The sequence below is a fragment of the Meles meles genome, chromosome 16 (genome assembly GCF_922984935.1).
Source record: "Meles meles chromosome 16, mMelMel3.1 paternal haplotype, whole genome shotgun sequence".
In the NCBI taxonomy this organism is placed as follows: Eukaryota; Metazoa; Chordata; class Mammalia; order Carnivora; family Mustelidae; genus Meles; species Meles meles.
Window position 1 is genome coordinate 55,663,819 of NC_060081.1, and position 21,306 is coordinate 55,685,124.

General features: G+C 52.0%; 1 protein-coding gene across 1 annotated transcript; it reads left to right on the forward strand.

The window, feature by feature from the left end:
• The first annotated feature begins 951 nt into the window (after window positions 1–951).
• On the forward strand, window positions 952–6,512 carry TCF15 (transcription factor 15). Its single transcript, XM_045981397.1, has 2 exons — window positions 952–1,531; window positions 6,091–6,512. Exons 1-2 carry the CDS (start codon window positions 1,001–1,003, stop codon window positions 6,163–6,165), a joined length of 606 nt encoding a protein of 201 aa, XP_045837353.1. The 5' UTR covers window positions 952–1,000; the 3' UTR covers window positions 6,166–6,512.
• Window positions 6,513–21,306: the final 14,794 nt, after the last annotated feature.

The following is a 21,306-nucleotide window of genomic DNA, read 5'->3' on the forward strand; positions in this document are numbered from 1 at the left end:
ACAGACTGTGGCTAAAGCCTCCACTCACCTCTTGTAAGACTGAAGGCTAGAGCTCTCTGATATGTAAATCGGGGATACTCCCCCACAACTTCAACAAGGAGTAGTAAAGATCAGTATAGTCCTCAGCACGGTGGCTGGCACACAGTAAGGCCTCAACCAAAATGTCAATTCCATGAGGGGTCACCTTTCTATTCGCAGACCTAAAACCTAAAACCATTCCTGACTTCGCAGGGACCCAAGAAATATTTGTTGGATGAATAAATGAATGAATGTAGTACTGGTTTGCGTGTGCTGTTATTGCTTTGCGCCCCTCCCCCCGCTTTTTTTTTAAGTTTGCCGTTGAGGATGTGACACTGTGTAATCCTTATTTGCAAAGATTAGTGTTTCTCTAAGTGCTCTCCGCGGACACCATCCTAATGCAGATTCCTGGGTCCCTTTCCAAACCTGCTGAATCAGAACGGGAGGAACCCGGGAATCTGTCATGCCAACAGCCCCCTTCCTCAATTCTTAAACACAAGAAAGCTGCAGAACCACAGTAGCAGAACGTGGGGGCAGGAAAACCCCGAGCTGGTTTCTCTGCAACCCTCTTACCGAACGAGGAAACTGAAGCCTTGAGAGTCTCCCTGCGGGTCTAGACTGAAGATAAAGAGTCCAGACCTGGGCACACCCCACCCCAGCCACCCAGACGCCCCCCAATCCCCTCAGACACTTGCCCCGCTCTCCTGCGCTGCCTGGAGCCTTCAGGGCGGGCGGCTTAGCTCCCGGGCTGCTTTCAACCTGGGGAACGGAGACGGCGGGCGCTTCGCCATTGGCCGGGGCGCGAAGGGCGCCTCCCCATTGGCCAGGATGGCGGCCTCCGCCCCCGTCGGGGCGGCCTCGTGATTGGCCCCTCCCCGGCTATAAGGCGGCGGCCTGCGGAGCCGTGGGAGCGCGCGGGAGCGCACGGCGGGGCGCGGCAGACGCCGGGACGCGGCGCACGGAGAAACGCGGCCAGGCGCCCATGGCGTTCGCGCTGCTGCGCCCCGTCGGCGCGCACGTGCTGTACCCGGACGTGCGGCTGCTGAGCGAGGACGAGGAGAACCGCAGCGAGAGCGACGCGTCCGACCAGTCGTTCGGCTGCTGCGAGGGCCTGGAGGCGGCGCGGCGCGGCCCGGGCCCCGGGGGCGGGCGGCGGGCGGGCGGCGGCGGCGGCAGCGGCGCGGGTCCCGTGGTAGTGGTGCGACAGCGGCAGGCGGCCAACGCGCGGGAGCGGGACCGCACGCAGAGCGTGAACACGGCTTTCACGGCGCTGCGCACGCTCATCCCCACCGAGCCGGTGGACCGCAAGCTGTCCAAGATCGAGACGCTACGCCTGGCGTCCAGCTACATCGCGCACCTGGCCAACGTGCTGCTGCTGGGCGACGCGGCCGACGACGGGCAGCCGTGCTTCCGTGCGGCCGGCAGTGCCAAGAGCGCGGTCCCCGCCGCCCCCGACGGCGGCCGCCAGCCGCGCTCCATCTGCACCTTCTGCCTCAGCAACCAGCGCAAAGGGGTGAGTGCGCAGAGCCCCAGGACTGTAGCCGCGGGTCGGGGGTTGGCGGGGAACGGGGCCTCCTAGGGAAGCTGAAGAGGAGCGGAGACGCCAACGAAGAAAGGGGGAAGCGACAGGAAGTTTGTCGGGGGCTGCGTCGCTCCAAGCCCAGGGGTGATGTGGAACAGAACCACCCGCTCAAAGTCCCCCAAACAGAAGTGGTGCGGGAAAGCCCAGAAAACGGAGATGGCTCCTTGAAGGACACCCCTTTAACTGAAGGTGTGCTGGGGAAAGAGGGTGAGAAGTAGTTAGAAAGGCCATCATTTTATTAAGTGCTTCCCAGGTGCGAGGTGCGGTCCTCCTCCTCTTTGACCCTCAGAAGAACTCCCAGGCAGGTAGTTATTCTGCCCATTTTATCACTGATGAGGATCTGAGGCTGGGGGGGTGGGGTGTGATGGCATGCCCACATTTGCTCACCTGGGAAGCCACAACGCAGGTTCTGTTGCTTGCTGGTCCACGTTTGCCATGAACTACCCCCACCAGTAAAATAATTGTCCGCCATCCTAAGACTTGACCCAAAGGCAGGAGACTGAGAAGAGGAGACACATATCTCCAACTAAAAATCTGAGGTGGCCAGCTAATGAGCAGTAGGAGTGAAGAAGGGGGTCTCCACAAAAGGGATAGAGCATGGGAGCAAGGTCACCGTTGAGTCAGCTGGATGGAGCTGGAGCTGAGCTCCTGTGGTGTGTCCCCCCACATAAGGATGAGAACCAGCCTGGTAGGGGGCGGAGGGGGCTGAGTAGCTGCAGAGGTTGAAAGGGGGCTCTCCTGGTTGGAAGCTGGTTCTTCTCCTGCTTAGGCTCCAAGGAGCCTGCTTCATCCCCCACTTTTCCCTCTCTTGTCCTAGCCTTCTCCTACAGTAGGGAAGCTGGTCTGCATGATAGCTTTGGATTCCAGCAGCTAGCATTTACATCTGGAGATAGTGAGACTGGAGGAGCCCCTGACTGGCCCACAGCCTTTTGGAAAGTGAAAGGGCACGGAGGATTAGAGTCAGTCTCTGAGTCCCCCACTTTTTGGTTCTTACAGCTGTTCTGGGCCCCCTGCTTCACTCTGTCCCAGGGAAGCCCATGTGTCCTGGCCCCAGACCGTCTTCTTCTGACTCATCAGACTCCCAGCCTGGCCTCTCACCCCCATGGCTGCTTCAGATTCCCTGAGTCAGTCATCTCAGGCTCTGCCTGACTTGTATGTACCCTGCCAACTCCCAGCTGTGGGCCCCGGCTGGTGTTCCAGGTGGGGTGGGAAAGCCAGGTGGGCCTTCACGTATCCGGCCTGAGATGAGGAGGGCTGGCCCGGCCCTTGGTGATAACCCTCGAACTACCCTTCACCTGTTCCTTCAGTTCAGCCAACCTTATCTACCCAATAGCTGCCTTTTGTTGGCTCTGAGAACATTCCCAGAGAAGCAGGTCGTGGGGCCCCACCCACACAGTCATGAACTCCCAGGGCCAGGGCAAGGGAATAGGGATGAAGACAGGGAGGCCACAGTCTCCTGGTGGGAAGGCAGAGCACCAAGAGACTGTGGGTGCCCATAGGAAGCCCCCAGCCAGGGGCTGAATTCCTGACACATGCTTAGGAACAGAAGCAGGCAGATGAGTGGATAGGAAAAGGTGCAGGGGACCCCAAGAGTTGGCGTCAGAAAAACATGATATAGAGAAGGAAGGGGAGAGACGTTGAAGGTGGCAGAGCACAGAGGGGAGGCAGTCTTGATGGTCACTGATTTCCTGGGCTAAGCACTTGTCACCCATTCTGGTTAAAACCCTTTAGTGGCAGAAGTGCTCTAGTGGCCCTCACCTGCTTAGAGATGCTGTCCATGATGGAGTGAGGGTTTGAACTCAAGCCTGCCTGATTGGGAAGTGGGAAAGGTTATTGGCGGGGAGGGAGGGCAGGAGGCTGGCAAGCTATAACCGCAGGCCTGGGGGAGAAGGCACATCTGCCATGCACCCACACCCACAGCGGGGCAGGGTGGGGGGCCTTCTCTGCTGGATTCAGCCTATCCTGTGGATCACAGGGATTTACTCGGGTCTGGCTGTTTTTCTGTGATCTGTCTACAGGACCAAGAACCTAGCCAAATTTGGCTGCAGAAGCCATGCTCACCCCCCCCACACACACAGGCTCCTCTGGGAATAGGCAAGAGGGGCGATCCTGGCCAGCTCTGGCCCCTCAAAGGCTCAACTGAAAGAAAGCAGACTCTCGTGGAGCCACTGCAGGGTCCCCCTCCTGAGCTCAGGGGGCCAGAGAGCTCCAAGGCCCAGACTCTGCTGCTTAACTCTGAGCCACCCTCTCCCTCCCACATGGCTAGTCTGAGGACGGGGTCACCAGGGACCACCAGGCTCTCTGTAGGATCTTTCTGTCTAAGGAGGGGTCAAGTGTGGTCCTTTAGAAATAGCAAGCGGGAGACGGAGGAGGGTTCTTGTCTCTACCGTTTCCCCCTTTGTCACCCAGAGGTGGGGGTTGGTAGGATCATCTTGGAAAGCACCCCCCCCCCGGGCTGGCGTACACAGCTCAGGCACAGAGGGGGGCACAGAGGGTGGTGGGGAGGCAAGGAGGTATCCCCACTGGCTGATGCCGATAATGATACTTGTGAATATCTACTTGAACGCTTTATCTATGTGTCTGACGCGGTGCTAAGGGCTTTAGCTGAATGCGTACGATCCTCACCATGACTTTGCTACACACACGGGGAAACAGGTTCAGTGCGGTGAAGTCACCTGCCCGAGGTCCGGTGGGTAGTCCGTGGCAGAGCAGGGATCGAAGCCTGGATCCGTTTCACTCAAGCCCGACTCAGCTTCCCAGAGCCCTGGGCACTGACTTCTTCGGGGACGGAGAAGTGGGGTCCCAGTCAGGGTCTCTTCTAAGTGCTTTTGGCTGTCTGCAAGCCTTTCACAGCTGCGTCTGCGAAGGCCTGCACCCTGGGATGGCAGCAGAATCATTTTGTCCCCATTTTGTAGATGAGGACACTGAATCTCAGGGAGGTGACCAGTCCCAGCATTAGCATGAGACTGGGGTCTCCTGATGACGGCCAGACTTGGCCGAGAGGTGGCTCCCCCTGTCCCTGAGGTCATCGTGAAAGAGCTGGAGGCGGGTTTTTTAATCCCCCAACACTACCCCCCTCCTCCCTCACGCCTGTCCCCCCTTCTCAGCCACTCCTGCCAGATTTGTCTGAGAAGCCTAAGCCCTGGGCTCTGCTGGGACTGTGGCCTCAGCCCTCAAAATAGCCCTGCCTGTGAATGAACACGTTGTCCCTGGGCCCGGAGAGCCTCGAGGGAGGCTGGGCTCACATCTGGATGGATCTGCCCCAACCTGGGCCCAGGACGGAGGGGGCAGGGGGCAGAGCTCCCAGATGGTTGGCTATTTCTCTAGATGGCTGAGAAAGAGGCCTGTCCCCCCATCTCCTAGCCAGGCTCGGTGGGGTGAGCCTTGATGGTGGGATTTCAGACACCAGCAGGTCCTGGAGGCAGAACTGCTGGACAACACGAATTTCTAGCCCAGCTTTTTTTTAACCAACTGGCTGGGTGCCTCTGGGCCTGGCCTTAAGCGGCTGGAGTCCTCAACTGAGGGGTGCTCTAATGTCTGGGACCTCGCTGGCTTACAGCAAGGACGATAGCCCCACGTCAGACCTCAGACCACCAGATAGGGATGGTCCCTGGGGGCTGAGGGACAGATGGCTTCAGGGGTGCCACCATGAGCTCATCTCCCAGTGGGCAGCACGGATTCAAGGGGCAGTAGTTGGCACCCGCTCATGTCGGGGCTCAGGGCTGCAACCAGGACTACGGAGTGAGGACATTTTCCCTACTCCTCCCTCAGCTCCCAGGCTGAGGGGGGAACAAAAAGAGACTCTGTCTTCCCCTTCCAAGTTTCTCCCAGTGAAATGTCCCGGGAAGTGCTGGGTAATGGCAGGAATAAAGAAACCTTCCCGGGGAGACAGGACCAGACTACGTATTCCTGGCAGAGAGAACACCCTGAATGAAGGCAGGGAGGCTAGAAATCCGCAGTCTACTTTTGAAGGTTGATGCGTAAGCCACTGGGCATATAGTCAGGCAGTGAGGAGGACCACTGTGGGGTTCATTTGTTTTACCGTTTAAAATAATATTATTTTAAATTTATTGGGTTTAAAAAAAAGCAACAAGTTACATAAAATGAATTTACAAGAAACAAAAAGGGTAAAAAAGTACATAGCATTAAAAAGAAAGAACGAAAGAGAGAAAACCTCCTTCCCACCCATCATGCGTCGTCCGCGATGAAATCCCTGTCCTCTGAGGAAGCCTGTTAGCAATTTCCCATGTGACCTTCTCTCCAGACATCTCAGCACACAGGAACATTCACTCAGTTCTTGCCTTTGTCCTTAAATGCAGTTATCTCTCCATCAATCCGTATCAGTCACAAGACTCCCTTTGGCGTTCTACTGTGGAGAACTTCATTGTGCAGCTGTGATTTATTTATCAAGTCCCCTATTGCTGGACACAGAGGTTAGTTCCAGTGTTCACCGTGACCTGACCGAACTTTCTCTTTCTTTCCTCTTGCAGGGCGGCCGTCGTGACCTGGGGGGCAGCTGCTTGAAGGTGAGGGGTGTGGCCCCCCTCCGAGTGCCGCGGAGATGAGCCTAGACCCCTGTGGCATTTGTTCCAAGCAGGACCCTGGAGAAGAAGGCCAGAGGCCAGCCACTGGTTAAACGGGGGAGAAGACCCCAGGAGCCCAACCCACACCTCTTTCATGTTGGGACCAGGGGACAATGGTCTGGGCCCATGACCCTGTGGGCAGGCTCCCTGGAACATCTCCACTGCACCCCGGAGAGCTATAAGGACCCAGCCAGCCAGCCCCAGCCCTGGCCGGTCAGAGACAAGGCTGAACTTTTGGAAAACCAAAGACTGTTGGTGACAGAGGATGTGTGCATATCTGTGAATGAGTGTGGGTGTGTGTGTGTGTGCGTGTGTGTGTGTAAGAGAGAGAGAGAGAATTGGTGGGTTTAAAATAAAAAAGTATTTTTAAATAAAAGATGTTCCCAGCTGAAGAACGGTGATGGGGGGTTGGGTGAGGACTAGGGACATCAGAGGTCAGAGGTGGCCCCTCTCCTAGACTTGGCAGAGGCCCAGATGTCACAGGTGCTGCCCTCTGCCCTGAAGAGGGTGGGGCTGTGGGGTGGGGGTGGGGCGGGGGAGGCAGGAGGACCATCTCCAGAAGTCAAGATAACCAGACTTCACAGTCTTCTTGAACAGCCCTTAGCCGTCTGTGGCAGTTGGTCAAGAAATTTTAATTTTATTTATTTTTGAGTAAGGAATCTATTGATCCGCATGGTTCAGACTTCCAAGAGGTACAAGAGGAAATACAGGGAAGCTTCCCTTCCTTGTGGCCTCCAGCCGCCAGCTCTCCCTTCAGGCAGCCTTAGCCACCACATTTTGTGATCCGTCCCATTCCCTATGAATAGCCAGTCAAGGAGAGAAATATATGTATATGTTAACTTTCTGCCACTCTTCACACAAACAATAGTGTGTTGTCCGTGCTTTCTGCCCCTTGCACAGCTCTCCCTGACCTAGGTCGGCTGTCATCCCAAGTCAGCATACAAAGGTAAAGGGTGGCCTCGTCTGTTCAGTAACTGTGTGTTCCGCCTGATAAATGTTCTATACTGTAACCTCTCCCTTGTCCGTGTTTTTGCAGACAGGGCCGTGTAGGCACGCAGCTCCCCCACACGCAAGTGAATGCACTAATGGGATGTTCTTACCCCTGTTTTAGCTGAGATGATTTGGAGGAGCAGTGTGGCCCCCCCCCAAGGCATATGGCAGGATGATGAGGTAAGGTCTGTCCACCCCTAAAGCCTTCCCTGGTCCTGGAGACGCCCCACTGTAGTGCCAGCCCCCCAGGGCCCAGATGCTTCTGCAGCAGGCCTGCGAGGTGAGGGCTGGTATTTCCCCCATCTCTCAGATTCAGCCACGATGGTGATGGGGACAGCTGGGCGGTACAGCCAAGTGCCCTTGGCTCTCTGGCTGGAACAGTCCCTGCGAGGCCAGAATCAGAGAGGCTCAGGAGGCTGGAGGGAAGGAAAGGTGGCCAAGCCGGGCAGCCACCCTTGCCTCTGGGTACACTCATGCCTATTTGAAAAATGAATTTAACAAACACTTTTAATTAGTGTTTACTGACAGACGCCTGGCCAGAGTCCATGCTTGTATCCACTCTGCTCTGCGTTTGACCTTTTGACTGAGCCCGAGGTGGGGCTGCCCGTTTCGCAGACTAACAGATACTGAGCATGCTCTCCATGCCAGACCCCACAGCCGAGAGCCAGACCCACCCCTATCTGCCTCACAGACGAAAACTGAGGCCCTGGGAGAACAAGGGGGTCAGTCCAGGTTGGACTGGCCATGAAACCACATTTAACCTCTTTGGTGAGAAGTAGCGGAAGGAGGACCCCAAGGGGCTGAGGTCCAGCCCGGGAGATCTTTCCACGCACCCTCTACCCCATGTCCCGGGTGTTCCAGGGACATGGGGCTTGCCTATCCTGTCCCAGTGTAGTCATGCTTCCCCCTGGGGGAGCTAATTAGGAAAGCACATTGTACTCCCTGTGTCTGCCCAGGGCCAGGCAGCCCCTGGCAAAGCCATAGGAAAGGACTGTGACTTGTCAATGGCAGGAAACCCGGGAGCGGGGACAGAGCAGACACTTGGGTGCTGGGGGCTGGAGGCCCACTTCTGCCACCAGATTTGCTGGGTGACCCCAGAGAAATCGCACGACCTCCATCCCAGGCTTCCCCAGGCCAGTCTGTCACCAGCGAGAATAGCTAGGACAGAATGATAAGCATTTGTTTTGCCTTGTTAAATAGTTTTTAATAGACCATTTCTGCATGGGTTAAGTAATCCCATACCTCCCTCTGGCTCCTCCCCAAAGGCAGTGGTTGGAAGCCCTTTCCTGTGTGTCCTTCCAAAAGTGCTCTCTCCTGTTCTCTGGTTCTGAAAAATCAGCCATTGGTTTCTCTGCTTCTGTTTTCACTGTAAAACATTTCAACGCTGCAAGAACCCTAGAAATAGCACCCATCCCAAAGATCACCGCAGTTAGCGCTGTAATCCTGCAGAGTTTTTGTAAAACGGACACCGAAACAAGCATCTACAGCGTACTCGGTTACAGCTTTCCCCTGAAGTACAACTCATGTGCAAGAAAGTGCACCTGCCGGTAAGGGCACAGCTCAGTGAGTTTTCACAAGCTGCACACACTTGTGTACCCCACGTGGAGCTGTGAGAGCATCCAGGAGCCCCTCTTGCACTTCTGTTCACACCAGGTTCTTCCCATTGTATTTCCTGTGAAATGGATACACTTACAGAGCCCGCAGCTCAAGAGATACCAAAGAGAATAAAGCAGCCACACGTCTCCCTCCTGCCGAGCCAGAGTTCCTGTTCTGGGAGGCAATTACTGTTCATCAGGGTCTCGGGGATTCCTGCAGGAACAGGCTTTGCCTGTATAGGCAAGCCACACAGACATTGTTTTCCCACACGAGCGGCGGCCTTGCACACACACTGTTTTGCCCCAAAAAAGAAAGCCCTTCGGACTTGGTCACGGCTGCCCAGTTCGCCATCTCGTGCACTTTACTGCTTACAGCCACCCCTGAGCCTCGGTCCAGCCAGGCCACCTGAGACCCTGAAGGGGAGGCTTAGATTTCGGGTCGCACTCTCTACCCAAAACTTCTTAGACACTAGGAACACACGACGCGAAATTGGCCTCCGAGGCCCCCATTTCACAATGAGGGGACTGAGTCAATCCAGAAGCAGCAGCCTCCCTCGGGTCTCCCAGTGAGTCCCTGGCCCTCCTGGGTCCCTAGGAACCCGGGTAACCCCCATGGCACACAAGGCTCTCTTCCTGAATTCCACGACTGCAGGTGGAAGACCTCAGAGGTTGCCCGTGGCAATGAGGGACACCAAAGCCCAGAGAAGAACACCAATGGGCCACGGTTGCGCATTTTTTGGGATCTGAGCAGGACTGAGAAGGCAGCACCCCTTCCTCCAGGCAGGGCTCCTCCATTGCCTAAACTCCCCTCACTGATCCTCCATTTTATTGGTCCAACATTTTATGAGGCTCCTGTTAGATTAAAAAACACCACAAAACAAAATTCCAAAAATGTGTGGTAGATTTAGCAGGTTAACTCTTAAGCATCCACACACGGTCACGAATACAAGGCATTATTCTGAGAATATCAAATAGAGGATTTACAGGGGCACCTGGGTGAAGCGTCTGCCTTCGGCTCAAGTCATGGTCCCCAGATCTTAGGGTCGAGTCCAACACCAGGCTCCCTGCTCAGTGGGGAGTCTGCTTCTCCCTCTGCCTCTCCCCCTGCTCATACCCTCTCTTTCTCGCTCTCTCAAATAAGACCTTTTTAAAAAAATATAAATTGAAGATTTACAAAACTATCAATTTACAGGACATACAGGTTAAGTTGAATGTCTGCATCTCCTTCTGCCGTGTGTTTTACCTAATGTGGATGTGATATCCAGAGTTGAGACCCGGATAACAAAATGCGGGACATGACTCTGAACTGGGTCCGCGACCCCCTGGCACGGCAGGGGAGGGGGGATATGCTAGAGAAGGCAGATGACAAAGTCAGAATAAGAACAGTAGATTGGATAAAAGTACTGGAGCAACGTTCCATTTTCCGAATTTGCTAATAGTATGGTTATGTAAGAGGATATCCTTGTGCTTAAGAAATATGCCTCTGGGGCGCCTGGGTGGCTCAGTGGGTTAAGCCGCAGCCTTCGGCTCAGGTCATGATCTCAGGGTCCTGGGATCGAGTCCGCATCAGGCTCTCTGCTCAGCAGCGAGCCTGCTTCCCTCTCTCTCTCTGCCTGCCTCTCTGTCTACTTGTGATCTCTCTCTGTCAAATAAATAAATAAAATCTTTAAAAAAAAAAAAAAAAGAAATACGCTTCTGGGTATCACGGAGGGGTAGAGGAGCCCTACCCTGGAAAAACACATGTGGGCAAGAAAAGGATCCTACCAATGTGGCAAATGGCTCAAACTTGGGGAATCCAGGTAAAGGGCATATTGGAGTTCTCTTCACCTCTTTTTACTTTTCTGGATGTTTGGAAACGATTGCAGAATGAAAAGTTAGAAAAAACTCGAGATTTTGGCCCGTGAGGATGTGAGGCCTGCCAGATGGTCTTCTGGCCCCCTCTGACTCGCCCTCACTTCAGCTGGTCCAACTGAGGATAGAGAAAACCCTAGTGGACTCAGGCATCCCTGCCCATGACTCCAAGGTCCCCATGCCCTTTGGGAGGCTAGGGTGGTCCCAGTCCCCAAGCCTCCTGCCACCATGATTTATGTCCTTGTGAGCCTCAGCAGCTGTGTGCACGGGTCCCGCCCGGCAGCCTGCTGGGGGGGGGCCAGCATTTGCTTCTCAGCGTATCTAATCCAGAACAGACTTGCAGACCCCACGGGCCTGGGCTCAGGCTCCCAGGGGGCCAGGGTCAGAGGGCAGGCCAGCAGGGCCTGGAAACCAGGGAGGTGCTGAGGGTGAACTGGCTGGAAAGCAGGAGCCCTGGCCTGGGTTGGCTTGTTGGCTGCTGCTCCTCTGTGACCTGAGCTGGGTATCTTCCCCTCTCTGGGCGTTGGTTTTCCTCATCTCAGCAGTCTGCTCACGGTGGACCAGAGGGCTTCATAGACGGGGCAGACTGGCCTCATAGGAGGGAAGGCTGATAGAATTTAAAAGTTGTTGTTTCTTAATGCCCAGAGCCTCTAAGCTTGGAAAAATGCCTCACTTTTTGAAAACCTGTTATGTGTCAGTCCTTGGTCCATACACTTTCCATAAGTTAATCCATATAGCCTACTCGAAAAGTCTGTACCATTATTGCCCCATTTTTAAATAAATATTGTGTTCGTTTATTTGTCCAAGAGAGAGAGAAAGAGAGAGAGCAAGCACACAAGCAGGAGGAGAGGCAGGTAGCGGGAGATGCAGGCTCCCCACTGAGCAGGGAGTCTGAACCCGGACTCAATCTCAGTACACCAGGATCATGACCTGATCATGATCCCTAACAGGGAGGTTAAAGAATCTGCTCAAGGTCACAGGGAAGCTGGTAAGCGAGTACATTTGAACCAAGTGTCCTGGCTGAACCACACAGCATCATCAGGTGTGTGTCTGGTTCCAGAGGACTCCAAGTGAACCTGGGCTTCCGGCATTGCACAGCCCAGGTTGCACCCCTGCCTCAGTGTGGCCAGAGGAGTCCAGGGCCCAGCCTGCATGGAGGAAGTCGGAGTCTGGGGGCAGGCCCCAGAAGCCGCATCTTCCACGGGCTCCCTGGCCTTGCCAATGCTCCCAGACTTGGAGAGGCTCAAACACAGACTCCTGGAGGCTCTCAGTGGCATGTCCTCTGGAGCCCTTCAGGTCACCAATGGGGACACCGAGGCCCAGAGCAGGCAAGGCACATCCCCAATGTCACAGTGAGTCAGAGATGAGCCAGAACCAGATTCCATGTGTCGCAGTCACTGTTTTCATTGCCTGGTGACACATTCCAAAGCAGAGATATGCATGAGAGGAAGTGACCTTGTTGGGGCTCCCAGTCAGAGGCACCGCTCCAAGAGCCTTACACACGTGGCCTCATATAATCTAGGCCACAGCCTGCCTATCTAGGTTCTCTCATCTTCCCCATTTCACAGTCTAGAAAACCAAGTCCAAGGCCACCCAGCCAGGTGATGGCATAGCCGTGATGTGAATCCAGGGGGTCTGGCCCCAGCTCCCATGGCCTGAGCCACAGAGAGGAGGGAAAACTCATCAGGAGGCATAGGATAGAATTTATCACCATGGACCAGGGGCAGGTAGGTGGCTTGGACTGTCAGATAGTCAGTCACTCAATCAGTCAACAAACACATGTCAAGTTGCTCTACAGACCACACAAGGCTCTAGGGATGATCAGAGAATAAGACAGATGTGGTACCCAGGCTCGTAGAGGCCACAGTCTATCAAAAAAGCAGGCTCTGAGCAAGTAAAAATGTGACAGGTGCTTCTAGGGCATGGTGGGGGAGGAGGGTCTGGGAGAGAATACAGGAAACAGGGCTGATGCTCTGAGGCCAGAGAAGGCTTTGCTGAGTATGAAAAGCTCTGCAAAGTTGTCTAGCCCACCCTGCACCAGATGAACGATGGGGCATCTGCGGGTCCCAGGGCCCCCCTGAACATAACTGACAATCTGGACACATCTCCCCAAGCCTCAGGAGCAACTCTGTGAAGCAGCCAAACACGTCCCGAGCTACAGTGGGCAGAGGCCAGGGAACCCGTTTACTGCTCCCCACCCCAGCGAGCCAGGGGCTTTTAGCATCCTCATGGCTCCCCCGGGTCACACAGGGTCCAGAGCCCACCCTCTTCACCTCCTTTCTTTCCTGCACCCAGGGGCTAACAGCTGAGTTTTCAAGGCAAAAGACAACTCTCCCCAGGCCCCAAAGCCAGGCCAGAGCCCCTGCCTGCCACCCCCCTGGGCTGCACTGCATTGCGCAGCACCCCCAGTGTGAGACACAGGGCCAGCACGAAGGGGCTACTCAGCTGACACCTGCAGAAGGACCCAGGGGCATCCCGCTCTCTCAATCTGCACACCACACTGCAAGGTCTGTTATACCCATGTCACAGATGATGCTCATAAGGAAGTAGCAGACAGCCTCAGGTCACCCAGCTAGGGGTGCAGTCATGCCTTGAACCCAGATCTGTGGCTCATCCGGTCTGCAGAAAACCCACGCGGCCTGGAAGCTCAGAAGATACTGGCAACAAGCCTTTAACCAAAGAGGAGAGCAGGATGGGCCCAGAGCTTAGGGAGGAGGAAAGGCTCTAACCAGCTGGGAACTCCGTGGGAATGTCTCTTGCCCCCCAACCCCACCCCACCCTAGCTGGTCCCCCAGGCAGCAGCCAGGGCAGGGGGAGGATGGGGTCAGAGAGGCGGGCCTTGGATTCCCAAGGAGCACACCCCCTCCTGCCCCCTGTGGGATGGGTAAGGAGCCACTGAGCTAGGCCTGTCTTTGGCTCTCACTATTCACTGCGCTCCTGGAGACAGCACCCCCCAACCCTCCCCCTGCCTCTCCCTCCCCTTCAGCCCAGACCCACCGCCCCCCCAACCCCGGCTCTCAGAAAGCCCTGGAAAGGCTGCTTTCTTTGAGACAGGAAGGTGTCCTCAAGTCTCAGGAAGGAAAAACAGTCAAGCTGAACCCACCAAGACCGTCTCCAAGGGGCCGGGGCTGGCGCCTAGCCAGGACTGACATCACCTGGGAACCGCCGAGGCCCAGGCCCGCAGCTGCAACACGCCTCCTGGGGGGACGTGCTTTGGCTATTTAAAAAAAAAAAAATTAAAAAAAAAACAAAAAAAAAAAACGTTTCCAGTCTGGTGTTTTTAAATGTGCTTTTTATAGTGGGCCCTGGGGCGTGGGTGTTTTGGTGTTCCCCCCCCTCCCCTTTTTCCTCCCATCCTGATTTTCACACCACACAATGTAGCCTTTGACCAATTCCAGCTAATTCCTGGGGATGCTGGGCGGGACCTCCTTCCAGTCTCTAAACCCCTCAGATTATCTTTTATCTATCGAGATATGTTTAATTTTAACAATAATAAAAATATATTGCAATGTTTGCCTGTAGTACCCAATCCAAAAGGTGCCTAAGAGCATTGGGTGAAGAGTAAGTGCCTTCCCAAAACCATGTCACCCTTCCATCCCCTGAGGCAGCCCCTCTCTTATTTTATCCAACAAAATCTCCTTGAGTGCCTATTATGTACCAGGCACTCTTCGGAGCAATTATGTAATATTAACTCATTTCATCTTCATAAAACCCGTATGAGGTAAGGTTTCCATTGGCTATTTTCTTGCGAATGTTGCCAAAGATATTCTGTGCATAGAAAAGCAAACCCAGATCTATAATCTTGCCTCCTCCCTTTTAAAAAAGCACAAATAGAAGCTTATTATGCAACCTGGTCTACATGTCGCTTCATTAACTTAAAAATGTATCTTGGACCCGTTCCATACTGGAGCATAAAGAGATTCCTCTTTCGTCTTTATGGCTGCGTCATATTCCCTTCTATGGACGGTTGGGCTGCAATATAATTAATGTGGCCACTCGTGGTGAACATTAAGGATGCTTCCAATATTTTCCCGTATGAATAATGTTGTGATGAATAGCCAAAGTAATTTTTCTAAAAGCATAGCTTGGACCTCATCGGTCCAGTATTCAAAAACTATCTTTCTCCTTTGTAAGCACAAGGTCACCTTCAATGTAGGGATTATAAAGAACCCCTCTGGGACTGTGATGAAAGCAGTGATGAACGTGCACTCCTCCAAAAACCCTCATGGACAACCGAGCTTCGTGTGGGGTCCAGGGACTCCTAGACATCTCTCCCGGGTGTTGTGTGCTCATGGCTTGGGACTGGGTATTGTAGACTGCCAACTCTGCTGTTTCTGAGTTGTAGGGCCTTGGGAAAATTCGAGTTCCTCCCCCGCCCAACCCTGCACCATCTTCCCACTGCCCTTACAAACCAATTTTCTCTGGCGTGCCAGCTCCTGCCACCCACCCCGGCGGCTTCATTTCCCTCCCTCTCCCAGCTTGCTCTCTGGGCCCCAGGCACACCAGTGTCCTTTCAGTCCTTAGAACAGTCCAGGCTCATGGCCTTTGCTTCTGCTTCCCTCCGCCTAGAATGCTCTTCCCACTATATCCTCAGGGCTTACTAATTCCCTTTATTTGGATCTCTTCTCAAATGCCACCTCCTCCAGGAGGCCTGCCTTGACCACCCTAGCTACAATGGCACGCCTCCACCAGTCTTTTTTATTTTTATTGTGGTAAAATATACATAACATAAAAATTCACCATTCTCATCATGTTTAAATGTACAATTCAGTGGTACTAACTACAGTCACAACGTTGTGCATCATCATCAGAAACATTACAAACTTTTTCATCATTCTGAAGAACTCTTTACCAATCTTTATCCCCTTGACTTCTCTTAGTTTTTCTTCACAAGTTATTGCTACCCGACATTATGACATTTATTTACGTATGCCTCATGTTTATTGTCCACCTCCTTCAGCTAGAATAGAAGCTACAAGGAGGGCAGGCATTTGGCCTGTGTTGTCTGCTGGTCTCTCACCAGCCCTTCAGGAATGATAGGGACAGGGACACCTGGGCAGATCAGTCAGTTAAGCATCTGTCTTCGGCTCGGGAGGTGATCCCAGAGTCCTGGGATCAAAACCCACATTGGGCTCCTTGCTCAGTGGGGTGTCTGCTTCTCCTTCTGTCTGCTTCTCCCCCTGCTTGTGCGCGCTCTCTCTCTGACAAATAAATAAAATCTTTAAAAAAAAAAAAAAAAAGAGTGATAGGGACAGAGTAGGTGCTCAGGAAATGGTTATGGATAAATGAACTGATGAAGGGCACGCCTATAGAAAAAGAAAACGCAGGAAGACACTGACTTTCTGCACAGTTCGGGCCAGCCTCTCTTCCCCCCACTTGTCTACCCCCTCCTTCTTCCTCCAGCCACACTGTGCGGCTCACTGCAGTGTTCTCCTGCCAAACCTTTGCCCAAGCTGCTCCCCTCAATGGAAATAATGTTCTCCCTTCATGCATCAAAAGCCCCTTCATTTTTCAAAACCCTGTTCCAGTCTCACCTCCACAGGAAAGGATTCCCCAACAAAGCATTACCCCAATGGCTCTCCCTTTCCAATTCGCCCATAACAGTTTCTGTCTGGAATTGGCCAGGTCTTTTGTGGTTGTAGGTAACAGAACTCAGCCAGTCGAAGTGACTAATGGGGAAGGGAAAAGAAAAAAAAAAAGTTACATTATTGGGTTCCAGAACTGACTTCAGGGCCCTGATCTCGTGGCTGAATGCAGGTTATCCTAGGGTATCGTTAGAAAGCTTTCTCTCATTCCCTCAACCCTGCTTTCCTCAATGTCAGCTTTATTCTTTTTTTTTTTTTTTTTTGTCAGCTTTATTCTTGGGGTGTCTCTCCTCTCATGATGGTAAAGATGACTGCCAGGGATTCCGGATCACGACTTACCCTTTTAGAAATGTCTTTGGATTGGGCCCTGTCCCCATCAGTTCCAGCGAAAGGTCCTGGGGAAGGTCCCCACTGGCTTGGACCTTGGGTTACTTGGCCCACCTGGTGTCAATCCCTGTGGCCTGAGGGATGAAGCATTCTGACTGGCCAGGCCTGGTCACGTGCTCACCTCTGATGTGGATGCCACTTTGCTTGGCCTGAGTTGCAACGACCAAGAGTGGAGGAGGGGAAGTTTCCTAAAAGAAAATGGGGGAATGGCCATTCGGCAGGCAAGAGCCTCAGATGTCACGAGCAATGCCTGTGTTGGAGCATTTGCCCCACTGCCGCCAGGAACTTGAGTTATTTTTGTAGGATGTGTCTTCCCTCTGAATCTGTGAGTTCCCTTGAGGCAAAGTCCAGCCGCCAGTGCAGGGTCTAGTGCATGGACGGCTCTGGATGAACACATCCGTGCTTCCTTCCTCTCCTTCAGGACACAGAGGCTTTTTTGCACTCTATCTGTGACTTGGCCCTGCCCTACCATTCTGGCACACCCTGTCCCCACCACAGTTGAATCAGGAGGTCCAGTTCTTGGTCCATGTCATTGGTGTGACCTTGAGAAAGTCTGGATGGTTCCCTGCCCCCACCCCAATCCTGCCAAACCTCAGTGGTCCCTCCGGTTAAAGAGGGACTGGGAGAGGCATCTGACCTGAGACGCATATTCTCCTTTCCAGCCCATCATGTCCCTCTTTATCATTTTTTCCGAGTCTGGGTACCACCTGTGCTGCCAGTTACATAATATTTTTTTTTTCTTTAAATGGATCCTCTTTAAAGTACATAAATATATTCATTTCAAAAGGGAACTTAAGATCCCTCCATAAATGGAAAACCAGTATCTTGTGCCATAAATAGAAGGTAACCATAAAAATAAGTACAATGAAAACAAAACAATGTCATTAAATTCTTGCCAGATCCGGCTGCCTGCCGAAGGCTTGGAGGTGGAGGCTTGGTTTCTGTTAAAAAGGGAAGTAAGTGTTAAGATAGGTGTTAAAAACACACCAGCATTCAACACTGAGACTTTCTCCTTAATAACAAGTTGCAGGAAAACTGGAAAAGGAGAAAGGTTCTTGCTCTGGGCTTTTGTGGCTTTTGTGAGGTGTGACTCCAACGAGCCACCATTCAGATGGGACCTGTCACACCCAACCCACTCTCAGGAAGTAGTGGACCTGGCTGTCCCACCCCATGGAGGGGAATACAGCATGTATTTTCATTTGCATACATTTGCATGAAGAGCCTCTGAAAAGAAGAGAAATGAATAAACAGTTAAGAAACACAGTGGGAAGGACGTTCTTCACCCTTTTTATATTTTTGAAACTTACTAATATATTACTTCCTCAAATTTTGGATAATGAAAACAAATAGTTATTAGCACCTGTTCTGTAAGCACAACTTGATGCTAGGCATCGTGAATTCATTCATTCAGTCAGTCAGTCAGTCACTCATTCATTTATTTATTTACTTATTTATTGAGAGAGTGAGCAACAGCGCAAGCAGGTGGAGGGGCAGAAGGAGAGGGAGAGAGAGCATCCCAAGCAGACTCTGTGCTGAGTGGGAAGCCCTAGGTGGGGCTCAGTCCCATGACCCTGAGATCATGACCTGAGCCAAAATCGAGAGTCGGACGCTTAACCGACGAAGCCACCCAGGCGCCCCATTCACTCTTTTATAAAGAATCAGTTCCATGAGGATTAGCACAAACCACAGCTCGAGAGCCCTACGCTAGGCACTGCGGGTTTATTTGTTCATTCAGTCAGCTGATGTTCATCAGGACTGTGTGACTCTGTTCACTCATGTGACGATGGATCAGTGGTTAGTCCTGCCCTCAAAAAGACCACGATTTAGAGGGGAAGCAGGTGGCCTGACAGACAAGCAGTCTGCCAAGAGACCAGACAGTAAGCACAACTTGCGCAAGGGTGGGAGACAACAGATTGTCAGGGCGCCACTTCAGGACCTTGGGACGTTCTCCTGGGTGGGATGGGGGAAGGGAGGCAAAGGCAGGAGCAGGGAGAATGAGGCCAGAAGGGTAATGGGGGTCCCCTCATTAAGGTCCAGCCACCAGGAGCAGAGCTCCACCATTAGGCAGCAGGAAATGGGAGGAGAAGTTGTCTCTGAGGCTGAGATGAATCCCTGCCACCCTACGAAAATACTAGAACCCGTCCTCTCCATTTCCAGTGCCATCTTTGCCTTCTGCTTTCTTCTCTTGCCCAAATGACCACTATCACCTCCTTGCTAGCCTCATCCCTCCATCTTGTCCCAGCCTCTGTCAACATCACTGACCTCGTCTTCTACCATGCTCTCCCTCTGTCACTGCACTTCGGTCACTGGCCCCTTTACTGTTCCTCAGATACACCAATCTTTTCTACCTCAGGGCCTTTGTGCATCCTGTCCTCTCTGCTTAGAATGTCAGCTTCTTATACTTCAGGTTTCATCTTAAATATCATCTTCTCAGGAAGATGACCTCCTTATTTAAAGCAGGGATTGGCAAACAGTGGCCCACATTCCAAATGTGGCCCACCACCCATTGTTGTGAATAAAGTTTTATTGGAACACAACCATGCACATTCCCATACGCATGGTCTATGGTTGCTTTCCCACTACAGTGGCAGAGCCAAGAGCTCTCACAAAGACTGGACACCCTTCAAAGCCTAAAATATTTACTATTTTGTCCCTTACAGAAAAAGTTTGCTGACCCCTGATCCAAAGCACTCCTTCCCTCTTCCCACGTGCATCTCTGCTGTACCTCTCCACTTATCTACTTCACATTGCTTACAACAATTTGTAATTACCTCAGTTGTCATGTGTGTGTGTGCGCGTGCGTGTGCTCAGTTGTTTTCTCAAGAAAAGGAGCTTTACAAGAAGTTCCAGCTTTTAGAAGCATAAATCACCAAATAAAAAATACAAAACAGATTTTTTTGAGGGAAAACAAATTACCAAGAGTCCGTCTGTCCAAAGTAGACAAAAGAGCAATTTTCTTTCCTGATTATTATATCTGCAAACGTAATCACAACTTTTCAGACAGAGTTTTGCAGAAGTAAGAAATGAAGTTGTTTTGTTAAGGAGTCAGTAACTTACAGGAAAGGCTCAGCCTTTGGTTATTAAGGGAGTTAGAACTAGACAGAGGGGCCTGGTAGTTCTCAGCCTACAAAGTGCTTCTATAATCTGACTGTTAGAAAAAAATGGGAAAGACCCAGTTTGGCTTCCAGATGCTGTCTCTTCCCCACCCCACCCCACCCCCAGTCCTCTAGCCCACGGTTAGAACAGAAAGGAATAGTATAATCCCTGAGAGGTTCTGGTTGTGTATGGCTTACCTCTGTATTACCACAGGTCTGACTCACATCAGGGAAAATTATAAGAGTCTGAAATGGTAAAAAAAATTTTTTTTAATTAAAAAAAAAAGATTACCTGATGCCCTATGGAATATTATGCAGTGTCTTCACCTCATTTCAGATTAACTGATTCTACGGTGGTCCCTGCCTGTCACTATCTTTGAGAGGTCAAATAGCTCTGTAAGTCGTAACAAGATTGATAGTAACACAAATAATTCTTGTCCAAAGAGGTGCAAATAGATTTTACCTGCTCAAGGCACAACTGACCTGTATCCCTCCCAGCCCTCTTGGAAGAAAATAATTTTACATCTTCAACCAGTTAATTTCAGCCTCCTTCCTTTACGTGTGTGTGTATGCATGGGTGCGTGTCTTCTCTCTGGATTCTCCTTTGAACTGGTTCTTAACATTGGTTCCCTCATAAATTAATGATTTAAATCAAAACTTTGAAACATGTTCATACTATATTTGAATGAGAGGCATAATCTTATTCTCTTGTAAAAATGATCCTCTAACACATATAATCTCCCTTGTTAAATATTTGTATAATGAACTCTGGGATTATTAGTAAATGTGCTTTCATAGCATTCTGTACCTCCTGTAGCACTAATTTAATAATTATTTTTGTATTCCCTGTCTCACCATGAGCTCCATGAGGGCAAGGACCTTGTGTGACCTGCTCACCACTGTGTCTCTCAGAGACCAGCATGGTACCTCCCGACACATGGCGGCGGTTAGACATACTTGTGTACGTGTGTGGGTACGTGTATATATACACAGGTGTATAAGTGTTTTCGTTTATGTGTACACACACATAGGATGGGTTGTGTTCTGCCCGGTTAGGAACAGACTTGGACACCTCTCTGAAACTCCCAGTATACAATGGAATCCTTTCTGGAAGAAGGACTTGAATTTCTGGGGTGAGTTTAATAAACAAAGGAGGAAAGAAAGAAAGGGAGAGGGAGGGTGGGAGAAAGGACGGAAGGAAAGGAAGAAGGAAACCCACAATGGTTCTCTCTGACAGAATGGGCAGACAAGGGTACTGAAGCTGCCCCCCATCCCTCACCCGACCCCAGCTTCAGGCACCACCTGTCCTCACCAATGAGGTAACAGAGGCCAACATGCCAGGTAGACTGCTGAGCATTCTACTGAGGAAGAGCCGTGATTACTGAGTCATCCCTCCCTCCAGCCACACTGCCTCCTCCTTTCCAGACTCTTCTCTGCCCCTTCGCCCAATCCAGCCCCCTTGCAAGTCACCTTCCTGTGTTGCTCTGCGGCTGCTGGCTGCCTCTCAGGCGCCTGGCCTGACCTTTAGTCCTCCCCACCTTGATCATCACCAGGCAAAAACCCTCTAACCCACTTGTTCTGATGCCATCAAATCATCAAATCTCTATCCAGGATCTGAGA

Excerpts from the sequence above, each read along its gene's own strand:
- TCF15 (XM_045981397.1), top strand. The coding sequence starts at position 1,001 with ATGGCGTTCGCGCTGCTGCGCCCCGTCGGCGCGCACGTGCTGTACCCG. Across the intron at positions 1,532-6,090 it reads TCAGCAACCAGCGCAAAGGG|GGCGGCCGTCGTGACCTGGG; the intron begins GTGAGTGCGCAG and ends TTCCTCTTGCAG.